Source organism: Ptychodera flava, chromosome 6, assembly GCF_041260155.1.
Source record: "Ptychodera flava strain L36383 chromosome 6, AS_Pfla_20210202, whole genome shotgun sequence".
NCBI lineage: Eukaryota > Metazoa > Hemichordata > Enteropneusta > Ptychoderidae > Ptychodera > Ptychodera flava.
The window spans coordinates 120,183-132,942 of record NC_091933.1 but is presented as its reverse complement, the minus strand read 5'-3'; the positions used below and the strand labels follow the sequence as shown (position 1 = coordinate 132,942).

At 37.7% G+C, this 12,760-nt stretch overlaps 1 protein-coding gene across 3 annotated transcripts in view; it reads left to right on the top strand.

Annotated features, from left to right (window-relative positions):
- Window positions 1–11,517, top strand: part of LOC139134524 (ubiquitin carboxyl-terminal hydrolase 19-like) — a 231,910-nt gene extending 220,393 nt beyond the window's left edge. For 2 of the 3 annotated variants that reach the window (XM_070701382.1, XM_070701381.1), the window contains exons 25-26: window positions 7,136–7,302; window positions 10,770–11,517. In XM_070701382.1, the coding sequence (XP_070557483.1) occupies window positions 7,136–7,302; window positions 10,770–11,092 (490 nt within the window). In that variant the 3' untranslated portion in view covers window positions 11,093–11,517. The remainder of the gene's footprint in view (window positions 1–7,135; window positions 7,303–10,769) is intronic. The other variant, XM_070701383.1, reaches the window with a different exon arrangement.
- The last annotated feature ends 1,243 nt before the right edge of the window (window positions 11,518–12,760 follow it).

Here is a 12,760-nt window from a genome sequence, read left to right as displayed (position 1 = left end):
ATCCTGTTGAAACCACCATATTACTTACAAAGAAATGGGGCAAAGACACGTTTGTCTTGCCCTCTACTGTCTATGCTAAAACAAAGGCTTGGTGAGGCTAAGTGCTGTGTGCGATAATTAGAATAGTAATTAAACATCACATGGCAAGATGTCCATTTTATTTATGTGCTTATTTAGCCGTGTACAGATAAGTGACATTGGAATAAAATGAAATACAAAACAGAAGAATTACAAGATTGAAAAACTTCACAAGAAAGAAATAAAACAAAGCCATCTCAAAATTACATTTTATAAACTTTCATCGGCTCATTAAACACCTTTGCAGTAAAATGCACAAAAGAATCATTAGAACTAGACATTATGTACCTGAAGAAGGACATCTTGTCAAATGTTTATACTGAGCCTAAATATCAAAAATAGAATAACAGTTAGTATCTCTTCAACCTTGTGCAGGTGCACTTTTACAATGAAATTCATATCCAACATCACTTTTGCATAAAGTACAAAGTCTAAGGTGTCTCAGAATGTTCTTGTAATGACCAATTTCAACTGGAAAAATATGATGTGAAATTCTTGTTTTTAGCTCCATATGGCCATACATGTATGTGCCAATGAAAGCTATTCTTATAGGTTGGAAAAAATGTGTGTATGTCTCTACGTGTATATGTGTGTCTGTCCACTGCAAAAACTCCTAAACCACAGCACCTACAATCTTAGTATTTAATGTATGGGTGCACCCAGGGGTGGAGATGTGAATTTGTTCAAATGAACATGTCAGTGTCCAAAATATGCAAATGGGGAAAAAGGAAAAATCCTGCAAATTGCTAAAACTCTGTAACCCTTGGCCAGATTAGGTTGAAACATGGTATGCAGGTTTCTTTAGGTATTCTAAAGTAGATGCCTACAGATGGGGTGAAACTTGCATATTTGTATTTTTGGGCTAATTTTTTCTGGTTTTAGTCAGAAGATCTCTGAAATGGCTTCTCTGATTGCTTTTCAAGTTGGTATCTATGTTCCTTGGGATGACCTCAGTTAAGTTTGTGTAAATTGTAGTGAAATTTTCTTATTTGTAATTTAGGGCAATTTTTCCAATTTTGGGTCAAACTTTTTTTCTCCAAACCGAACTCATATGAGAGCTTTGATATTTGGTAAACAGGTTCCTAGGGTCTACCTTTATATGATATATTGAAATTAGGATGTAATCTGCAATTTTGTATTTTTGGGGCAATTTTTGCCATTTTAAGTAAAAAAATTTGTTTCTCAAAAACTACCTATCTGATGGCTTTGATATTTTTAATCAGGTCGACCTGAAATGGACTGTCAAAGATTTCCTCCTTCATCAACACATTAGTTGCAAAAAGTTATTCTCTAGCTCTTTCTGCTGTTAGGTTGCTTGTTTTAACTTTTCAGAAAAATTTCTTCAAGTTTGTATTTTTGTTAAGTTTTTTCTAATTTATGGCAGGGGTGAGCAAATCCAGTGGTCAGAGGTCCGGGACCATCGATATTTTGCCATGGTCCATTAGTTTTTCACTTTGTCTGGTCCGACGGACCAGTAGATAATCAAAAAAATAACAGAAACAAAAAGATAACGAAGCGGACAATCTGATACCCACAAGCGTGTACACAACGTTGCTTGTCAAACACTGCCCTCATTCTCGGGTGATATTTGGTATCACGTGACTTTTACTGCCACTTACGTCATCTTTCATGCAATAGGGTCTATAGGGGTACCTGGTATTGCTCAATTGACTAGTAATTGCCGATCATGCTGTTTGTATAGACAGTGCAGTAATTTAATAAAGCTCACGCACAGGAGTTGATTGTCTGCTACAGTAAGTCAACTTTGTTCTGCATAAAGAGCGGGCCCTTTGAATAACTATGGCTAATCATTTGCGATATGAGTTTGTCAGAAAACAGCTGGCCAAAAAGTCCAGTGACGATGTGGAAAGTACAGGCACTGATAAAACTCAATTACCCGTACCTGAGGCAGTGACAGACACTTAGTGAGCAAAAGCAAGTGGCGATGTATTGTAAGTACTGCCAATGGCCCATCTACAAAACGTAAAAAATCTGATGATGCATTTTGCTCTAGGAATCTAACTAAAGATCAAAAATATGATAGAATTAGATGACAAAGGACATTTCTAGAACATTAGAATATGATGCTGAAACGGAGACGATGTTTCATGAGCTGCTGTTGTGATAACCCAGACATCACTATGCTTCATTTGTATTAAAATTAAAGCCAATGTTGTTTATGATCATGATTTTATTTATTACAATTTACAAAAAAAATGGGGTAAAGCAGGACCACAAGGCCAAGTTGCAGGACCACTGAATTGATTTTGCTGCTGGTCAGGGGACCACTGGATTCAAAATGGATTTGCTCACCCCTGTTCTTGGCAGAAAAAAATCTCAGAATCGTCCACTGTATTGATTTGAAATTTGGTCTGTAAATTCCTAGAAATGTTTTCATGTATATATTGTCATGTTAGAATGAGACGAATAATTGTAATATTTTTTTTATTTTCTTTTTTTGTTCTTGGTAAACAAATATCTTTACAACAACCACTTCGAATGCTGGTTTGAAATTTGGCAGAAAGGTTACATTGAGTGGTAGTACCATAACTTATTAAGATTGTGTTGATATGAAGAAAATTAATATTTTGAAAAGATTTTCTTATTTTTTGGCAAATTTATATACCTACAGGAAATAAGAGAACATAATCTGGTGATATAATAAGCATTTGATATGGTAAACTATTTGGTGTTGAAATACAGTTAAAAAATCATTAGAAAGCACAGCTTAAGGTGATTTTGTTCGGTTTGGTCTCCAACAAATATTCCAAAATGTTTTCAATGTTTAGTGTCAAGGTTGTAAATTATTTAACACACTTTTTGCCATCTGGTCATTGTATCTCTTTATGTATTAACATGGTCAATACCAAGGGTTGGACCATTTCATATCCTTGAGGGGTCCATGGGGTGTATCAAAATATTGTTCAAATGCATCTGACTATTAATATCATGAGCTAAGGTCCATAGAAGCTATTAAATATCGTACGTACACTCACTCTGGCTTGCCAAACGTAATCAACTGAGGGCCAAGTGTCATTGACTCTGTGTTTCAGACATTTTTTAGCTTGTTTTGATAACTATATGGGAGCAACCAGTGACATTGTCACTATTTTTGTTAATGCTATTCTATCAAAAGGGCTTTGAACAAGAGACAGATACTTCTCATGTTTTAAAAGTTTTAAAACTACAATTAATATTTAGTTTATCATTACTTTCTATGATATCTGCCAGCATTTCTATGTCAGCATAGTATGGCTTAATTAAGGACTGCTCCTTCCTGAAAAGGGGGGAGGGGTCTCTCTGTGAACTTACAAACTAGATCTGTGAGCATTGGGCTTATGTAAAGTACAACAAATAGATCTGCGAGCTTTCGGCTTATGTAAAGTACAACAAATGTGTATTTAAAACCATATTTCTTATTGCACTCAGTGTCCAGTGAACTCTGACTTTGGTTTTGCTACTATGCTCATTTTTAGTCCCCACGGACACCGTCCGGGGGGACTTATAGGTTTGATCATGTCCGTGCGTCTGTCCATCCGTGCGTCCGTCCGTTCACGCAGATATCTCAGACATCCCCTGGTCAATTTCTTTCAAACTTTGCACAAGGATAGTACCGTACCCCATACAGATGCACGTCGATTTGTTTCACAATGCGATCAAATTTGGCCGTGTTAGAGGACTTTTTATCACAACTGGAAGTTGTGATATAGAGGTGGTTTCAACCGGTGATTGATGTCGTCCATTTCCGTAAACGACAAAAAGTCAAAAACTGCTGAACAGACTGCGTTGATATTTGGTACCGATACATAGACTGGTTCCAAGGTTCCAATTCAGAAAAATTGAGCCAAACGGAGCGGAGGTTATATAGTTTTGGGAAATTTCTAACCTCCCTTTTTAACTAATTGATTTTAGGGGTCTTTCATATATGTAGTTTTGGAATGTACACCAATCCTGCATTGTGGACTGTTTTATGAGTTGTGGAACAGAAATGAGGTTTTGATGAATGTTAGAAATATGCAGGATGGCTGATTCAAAGTATAAGAGATTTCTATGCTCTTTTGGGTATCAAAAGCAATAAAAAAAAACATTTCATAGTTTAGATTCTCACTTTTGAGATGACCCTAAGCATTTGTTATGTAAACATCCTTGAGTCAATATACAGACTTTGACATTCCTGAGATTAAGTATCCATGACCTCACATGTTACAGTCTTTCACTACCATGGTATGGCCCAAACCCATTGTTATCAATGGTGAGTGTGGACCTGTCTACAGGAAATTGGGGTGAACAGGTTAGACAATGCCATGACAAGTTGCAAGGTAGCACCAGCATAGAGTCCTACGCATGTCCATGTGTTCTCACAGGAAATTACAGGGAAAAAAATTATTTGAGAAGTTTCTCTCCTTTAAATAGAAGTATATTACAATTTAAACCTGTCATGGATGGATTGCTCTCAAATGATCTGAAACACAGTTATTGCCCATTAGCAACAAATCTATAGCAAGATTTATGTAAAGTTCATGAACTTACACAAGGTATAAGACAAAAGATGACCATGACTTTGCTACTTTTCAACATTTATTTCATTCAGATTTCCTCAGCTTAGTGTATAAATTTTGTAATCTTAATTATTGTCAACTTAGCTTTACTAACTTATTCTAACCTCATTATTCTTACACTACTGTTATACCTTATAACCACAAAATTTCAAGAGATGCATATATGATTGTCACTTAACAAACAATTTACAAATATGTCTTCTGCTGTTTTCTCCATATACATATACATGTCCCTTTTCTCATGAAAAATGGGCTTAAAATTGCAATGTGAAAATAGTCTTTCAGCTGTATGTTGCTCATTGACTTCGTGGTCTGTCTAATTAGTCTCCACGGACACCGTCCGGGGGGACTTATATGGTTTGGTCATGTCCGTGTGTGCGTGCCTGCGTCCGTGTGTGTGCATCCGTCCGTCTCTTCACGCAGATATCTCAGACATGCCCTGGTCAATTTCTTTCAAACTTTGCACAAGGATAGTACCCTACCCCATACAGATGCACGTCGATTTGGCCATGTTAGAGGACTTTTTAGTTTACACCACCATAGACTACCATGTATAAGTCAGCTGTCTATAGAATCCCATGTATAAGGCCAAGTAAAATAAAAATTTAGTTTGTCATCATATTCATATTGCAAAAAGGATTCAGTGACACAGTTTTTAGTCCCCATGGATGAAGTCCAGGGCCTTATAGATTGGGTCATGTCCCTCTGTTCACGCAGATATATAAAATATTTTGACAAAATCTCCCGTGACCTCGGTGACCTTTGACCTCAAATATACATATTTGTCCATAACTCAGTAACCACAAGTGCTACACCCTTCATATATGGTATGATGGGACACCTTATGACGCCACATATTGTACCTCATTAATTATGTGCATATCTAATTTTGAGCGAGCCAATAGAGCTAGGTCTGATTTTTGGTATATAGGGATGACTTAGCAATTCAATTTTTTTGACAAAATGTCACATGACCTCAGTGACATTTGACCTGAAATATACATAATTGTCCATAACTCAGTAACCACAAGTGCTACACCCTTCATATATGGTATGATGGGACACCGCATGACGCCACATATTGTACCTCATTAATTATGAGTAGTTTCACAATGTGCCAGTTGTGATCAAGTGCCATTGGCGCTATTTTTAGTTTATACCTCCATAGACTCCCATGTATAAGTCACTTCTCCATAGACTCCCAAGTATAAGGCCAAGAAAAATAAAAATTTAGTTTCTCATCGTATTCATATTGCAAAAAGGATGCAGTGACACAGTTTTTAGTCCCCATGGATGAAGTCCAAGGGCCTATAGATTGGGACATGTCCGTCCGTTCGTCCATCTGTTCATCCATAAGTTCACGCAGATATCTCAGATATTTTGACATGTCATGTGACCTCGTGACCTTTGACCTCAAATATACATATTTGTCCATAACTCAGTAATCACAAGTGCTACACCCTTCATATATGGTATGATGCCACATATTGTACCTCATTAATTATGTGCATATCTAATTTTGAGCGAGCAAATAGAGCTAGAGGTCTGATTTTTGGTATATAGGGATAACTTAGCAATACAATTTTTTTGACAAAATGTCTCGTGACCTCAATGACCTTTGACCTGAAATATACATATTTGTCCATTACTGAGTAACCACAAGTGCTACACCCTTCATGTATGGTATGATGGGACACCTTATGAAGCCACATGTTGTACCTCATTAATTATGCACACATCTAATTTTGAGTGAGCCAATAGAGCTAGAAGTCTGATTTTGGGTATATAGGGATAACTTAGCAATACAATTTTTTGGACAAAATGTAACCCGTGTTACAAGTGGGGACTATGTCATTGTCAATGACTTGTTCATCAAAACATTGTGTCCTTTGATATCATTGCTCTTTCACCTTTCAAATTCGACATGCAGCTTTGCAGGAATATCCTTATTAATCTTATGGTAATAATCACAACCATTTTATCTGGCATTAGAAAGTTGAAATTTATGCATCCTAGTGCATAATTCATTACCTGCAGGAGAATAATTGCACATTGCGTAGCTATATATATATTGGCCTCTCTGTCATTTGTTCTAATTCTGCAATTAAATCGGTTCAGAAGCATTGAGTATTGTACATGTATGTTACACTGTAACTGAGAAACAAGGTAAATTGAAGTAATGTGGAAAAGGCGATAGGGAGTTTATGATACCACAAGTACCATGTGATTGCGCCTTTAAGTAGGTAACATGGAAGTGAATCAACCTTTTGCAACTTTAAAATACCATCATAATTCTGCAATACACTGTATGTCTTATTTATGCCCACCAGAAAAGCTGTGGTGCATTGTTTGTGAAATTGTTTGAGGGGAATCAGCAATTTTCATTCCTCAGCCAAAAGCTACTTCAAGAATTTCACTGCCTACATTGTTGAAACAATTACAAAAACAAGACCTTTATAGATGATAACATCTATTTTTGTTTGTCAATACCATTTCAGGGGCCTTGATATGTCAAAGTACTGCTGTGGACCAGCTAACCCAGATGGTGCTGACTACCTGTATGATCTGTATGGTGTTGTCAATCACATGGGTGGTATACTAGGAGGTCATTACACTGCTTATGCTAGACTTCGCAGCCATCAACATTGTGATCCCAATGAAGTCGGTAAGTAACTGTCACAGTAGATACTCCATTCTAATGTTGTGCCATGAATGACAATGAAAGCAGGGACTTTCATTGGTCAATTAGAGTCATCTAAGACATTTACTCTGCCATAAGTATATCATCAAAGAAGGACCTCTACACTCACTGTCTGGTATTATACTTTTTTATGTCTTCTATACCACCCATATCTGTAGTAGGCACTATTTTTATGCAAAAATGATACACCAAATATTTTGATGTCAGAAGAATCTGTGTTGCAAAATGTGTGACATTGAACAATAGAAACCACACGATCTATGGGCCCTAATAAAACACTGCAATGTTGATGGAATCCATATGGCAAAATGCCATAGATATTATGAATATGGTTATGAAGTTAAAAAAATTACTGCCTGGTAGTGTACTGTTTCAATTCCTGATGTATATTCTGTACAGGTAATCTAGTTAGTCCTGCCACAACTTGAAGAGTTGTAATATTTTCAGGGCATTTGTGTGAATGATAAGCATTAATTATAAATTGCCAAACCTTTTTAAATTGATACTGACCCAGGTCTAACTGTGAGCCACTTTTTTGGTTGACTTATTCAAAATACAAAGTATAAATGAGTTGTGCTACTTCCTCAGTGTTTGCGCTACCACTTGCCAGAAGGCAAAATGGCGAACTGATTGATTCATTGGTGACTCAGACAGTCAAAGAAATCACCAGACTGGCGACTTGAAATTTGTAACGTTTGTTCACTACATTGTACCATAGACAGTCTTGCTTCTATGGTTCTCAGTTCTCCGATATTCTGTTGCATTTCAGTAAATTTTTTGAGCTCTTGGGGAGTCTTTTGCCATAAACTTTGTATGCAAGTGGGTCTTTATTTGTGTAAAATGTGTCAAAAATGCGTACGTATCCATAAAGTTACTGCGAGTCCATACAGTTGGATCATGGAGACAGTCTTTTCCGTAGAAGTTGAGGGTTAAATTTTCCTTTGATGCACATGCTCTGTTACCTAAAAACATTAAGCTGGGGGTCTTCAGCAGCATGTCTCTCAGATGTTGATCTGCTGTGCCTTGCAGTACTGCGGCCATGTGCAGGTTCCATGCCATGATGTACATTTGTTTAGCAGTATAAAGACTTCATGTTCACAGAAAAGACTCTTTTACTACAGACTAAGTGTATTACAAGGCTAGCCATAAAAGCAGACTGTGGTCAAAATCCAATGGGACCTCAGGAATGCCACTCAACAGACTCTAGATCATCACCTGGGCCGTAAGCATAAACAGTGTACCCCAATGACATGCAACCATAACAAAGACACAACCAGTTAACTGTATCGTGTTTACTTGAGAATTTCCTGCCTGTATAGAAGCCTTGTTCATACAGAATGTAACCTCGAATGAACCTTTTTACTTGCAAGCAGGTGTACGGTACATGTTCTATTTCCATGTTCAGGCTGGCCATGCAGTGCAGTGCAGGCTGAGTATGTCATTGTCACTAGGGAATGGCTTTTTTAAAATGAGTATTAAATTACGAAGACGTCAATTTTTATTTTAGAATACTTTTGTGTCAAATACCAAAATGTCACTTCTGTATCGAGGGATTGCTTAATAAGTTTGATTTGAAACAGCGATATAAAATACTGTGTCAGTTAAAGCCCCTATATCTGCGAATTTTATGCATTATATTCATGGTTTTATTTTCAAACCACAGTTGGTTTGTGTAAATGTGCTAACTGAAGGACTTGGATAGAAGTATCACTGCTTGCTGATTTGGACCATGCCTACGTGGTAGCGGGTGCCATACTCATAAAATGGCGCCCCACAGAAAAGTACAAAAAAGCAGTATTTCCTGTACATACATGTTGTGATCATAAAAGGAACAAGCATGATGCCATTTACTTGAATGCACAGCACACAGTGGTCAACATTTTGTTGCAGTAATCTTTATTTTCTTTGTCACATGATTAGTTTTTGAAAATGGCGGGAAATCTAAAATGATGTTAAAACGCTTGAATTTACATGCCACTTCTGACACTTATGACAGTGTTATACACTTATTCAGTCTTTAATGGGTCTTAATCAAAAAGAACTCTAGAAAACGCAGAATATTTTGAGATCAGCTTTATATATTATTGCCTGAATACATTGGTTTATGTGCCTGAGAGCAGGTGACAATTTGCCCGATGCCAGGAGGGCATATTGTCTCCTGCTACGAGGGCACATAAACCCATGTATTCAGGCAATAATATTTTTATTACATGCCTCTTCAAAGCTAACGCTATATGACATTTGGTTACATGCAGGGCATTTTCAAACAATTTTAACATAATCGACCAACATCATACAGAGTTTAACGAAAGTCAAAATAGCAGTGCGCTCATAGATATTTTACATCTAGCGTTAAGTGTCTACTTTGACATCGAACACGTCGAAGGGCTTCACTGGACCGGGTAACCATGGGAACCGGTCAGTACATTGTTCATCGGCCCGCTAACCCCCTGGATGTTCCTATTCAAATCAATGCACAATTTTGCACTCAAATCGAGGCATGTAATAAATTGCACATTTGTACGTTTTGGCAGTTATCGCAAGCTGGTAGATGAATACAGCATCTCTCTTCGACAAATGATCACTGATGGCATCAGTGACATTGGACCTTAGTTGGTGACCACTACCTATTTGACTTACAGATTGATATATGGTGGGTGCCACATGTGGGGCAGGATGCGCTTACTATTTTCGAAACACCTGACATCACTTCTTGGTCTTTTGGCTAGAGGGCCATATATCTTTCTTTCATGAATTTGACTTTGTTGTGTATACTGGTGCTTTACTGTCTCTTCTGTGCTGTTTTGTGTCTGTGTTTATAACTAGTGTATTACGAATTTTGATGTAGTGTTATGGATTACGGATAGGTATGATTGCGATTATTTTGCAGCTATTGGGGCTTTAGGCTTGGAAATCGCTGCTGAGTCTTGTAGCCAGGGTTGCAATCAGTATCAATGTGATCATGGCATGCCAGTTCATGAAGATTGTGAGAATGTTAATTTTTTTCTGTAATTTTTCTGTCCTTTACACTTTGCTGGTCAATTTTTGAAAGTGGTTGAAAGTTAGAGTGGTGTTCAATAATCATGCATGAAAGTTTTGATATAAAGTAATCATTTTATTGAAGGAAGCAGCACTGAGTCTGAGGATACATAATGATGAGAAGGTAGCTGACTTCTGCAATGTTTTGTTTATCATTACCTTTGCTCATCACTCTATGTGTTTTATTATATGACCCTTGACCCAATCCCCCCAAAAGGTCTGGGGACTTGTGTTCACACTGTATTGGCCAGAAAGGCTAATCAGCGTGAGTAGCCAGAGTAAACCCATGCTTCCCTATTAGAATGTTTATTGTGTAGGCCAGATATTTGTAGCTGTCTAACACATTGTCATGACAATGTAAGATGATGATGTTGAAAACTTATTAATTTCAGATTGGAGATTATTTGATGACAGCAGAGTTACTCCTGTGTCAGAGAAGAATGTTGTCACCAGATCTGCTTACCTACTGTTTTACTGCAAGAGAAAATCACCTACGACAAAATTAGCAAAACCGGCAGGCGATTTTATGGAAATGCATATATCAGAAGGAAGACTCAACACATTATATAAGGAAGAAGAGGATGAAAGGGATGATCCAGAGAAATCTGTCACTGTATATTCTGATGTAAAACAAGATGATAATAGACTTACTGATGGAAATAGTACAGTAACTATCTCAAGTCTTGGTTATACAGACATGGACGATGTTGACTAAATCAGTAAACGTATCAATCATTTTAAGTTTGGAATGGCTAAACAAATTAGTAGACGTCTTGTGTGTACAGCTATACTTTCCTGACTTTGCTAGGTTACATTACTGGACTGTAATCTAAAATGGTATCTTGTAATTAATGTAATTCTGTATGCGGGCAATGCCTTTCTATTTAAGCTCTATTGCTGTCATTGTTTTTCTGAGCCAGTTTTCTGGCTTCTCTAATTTTTTTTTATTTTTTTTCTGCAATGTTTGATGATATGGTACAATTTTATGAATACTTCACACTAAACATATATTGATGAAACATTTTCCCTTGTTGTTATATGGCAAACTTTCATACTCCAACCTTGAAATCTCTAATCCCTGACTTTTCAGTGAAGCAAACATTTTCAAAGTTATGCTCAATAAAAGCACCTTTTTCTGAACCAGTCTATTATTGGTGTCTCAGAATAATAATACATATTTAGTTCGACATATAATATTATCTTTAAAAAACGTTTAAAATGCAAAAATCTGACCTCCAGCTCTTCTGGCAGGAAGCATCATGGGCCTCTTCGAGGAGGCATCATGGGCCAGTGGCCAGAGCAGTGGACTCACAATCAAAGGATGGCGAGTTCGAGCCCCGGCATGGCTGTGGTGTTGTGTCCTTGAGCAAGGCACTTTATTCCTCATTGTTTCTCCCCACCGAGGAGTGATGGGTACCTGGTAGGACAGAGGTTGTTATGTGTGCGTTTAGCTCTGCTGCGCTTATTGGCTGCACATGTGAGCTGTTGTTTGCTCCCCAGGGAATTGAGTGGTATCATATTAGGTCCAGTGACCAGGGGTAATAATAATTGTAAAGTGCCTTGATCACATGTACTCGTGGATATGTGCGCTATATAAGAACCCAATATTTATTTTATTCTGGCTTGCTCAGAATTAGATATGTGCATAATTAAGTCCCCGCAAGCGGGGACTTTATGGGTTAGGTCATGTCCGTCCCGGCGTCCTTCCGTCCGTGCACCTGTCATCAACGATTTCTGTGGCATCTGTGAAGCGATCGTTTTGTAACTGGGCATAAATGTAGTACCATATGGTCTCTTGATGCACAGTCCTTATTATCTCAAAATAATTCAATTTAGTCACCAAAATTACTCTTGATGTCTTTTATTCAGACTTTTTTTCTCTGAATCCGAATCTGAAGCCAATGTTTGGATCATGTAAACACATTGATGACGTAAATCACCGGACTGTACGATTATTTATGGGGGAGACACTAGCAAAGGTTGTAGTCGATTCCAAAAGGTATTTCGCAGGACTGGTGACGGTTTCGGTTGGTCAGTTTTAGGAGTTTTAGGCGTCAAGCGTTGTCTGTCGTGATGAACGAGAGCCACAGAAAGCTTTAGTAATTTGCAAAAAATGTCATCTCGTCAGTTTTAAACGTCATCGTTGACAAGCACTACGGTTGTTTATGCGGGCTCCCGTAAAATAATGGTATGGTCAGACGATTTTAATCGCTGGTAATCACATGCAGTGAACACGTGCTCTGAAATGTGGCTGTTTGACAAAGTTATCTATCTGTTCGGGATCAGACGGTCCGTCATGACGGGACGAAAAAATGAAGACGGCGTTCGACGTCGACTGCATTGGCCACGAATGATGCCGTCCGCAAAGTAATGCAGTACCGAA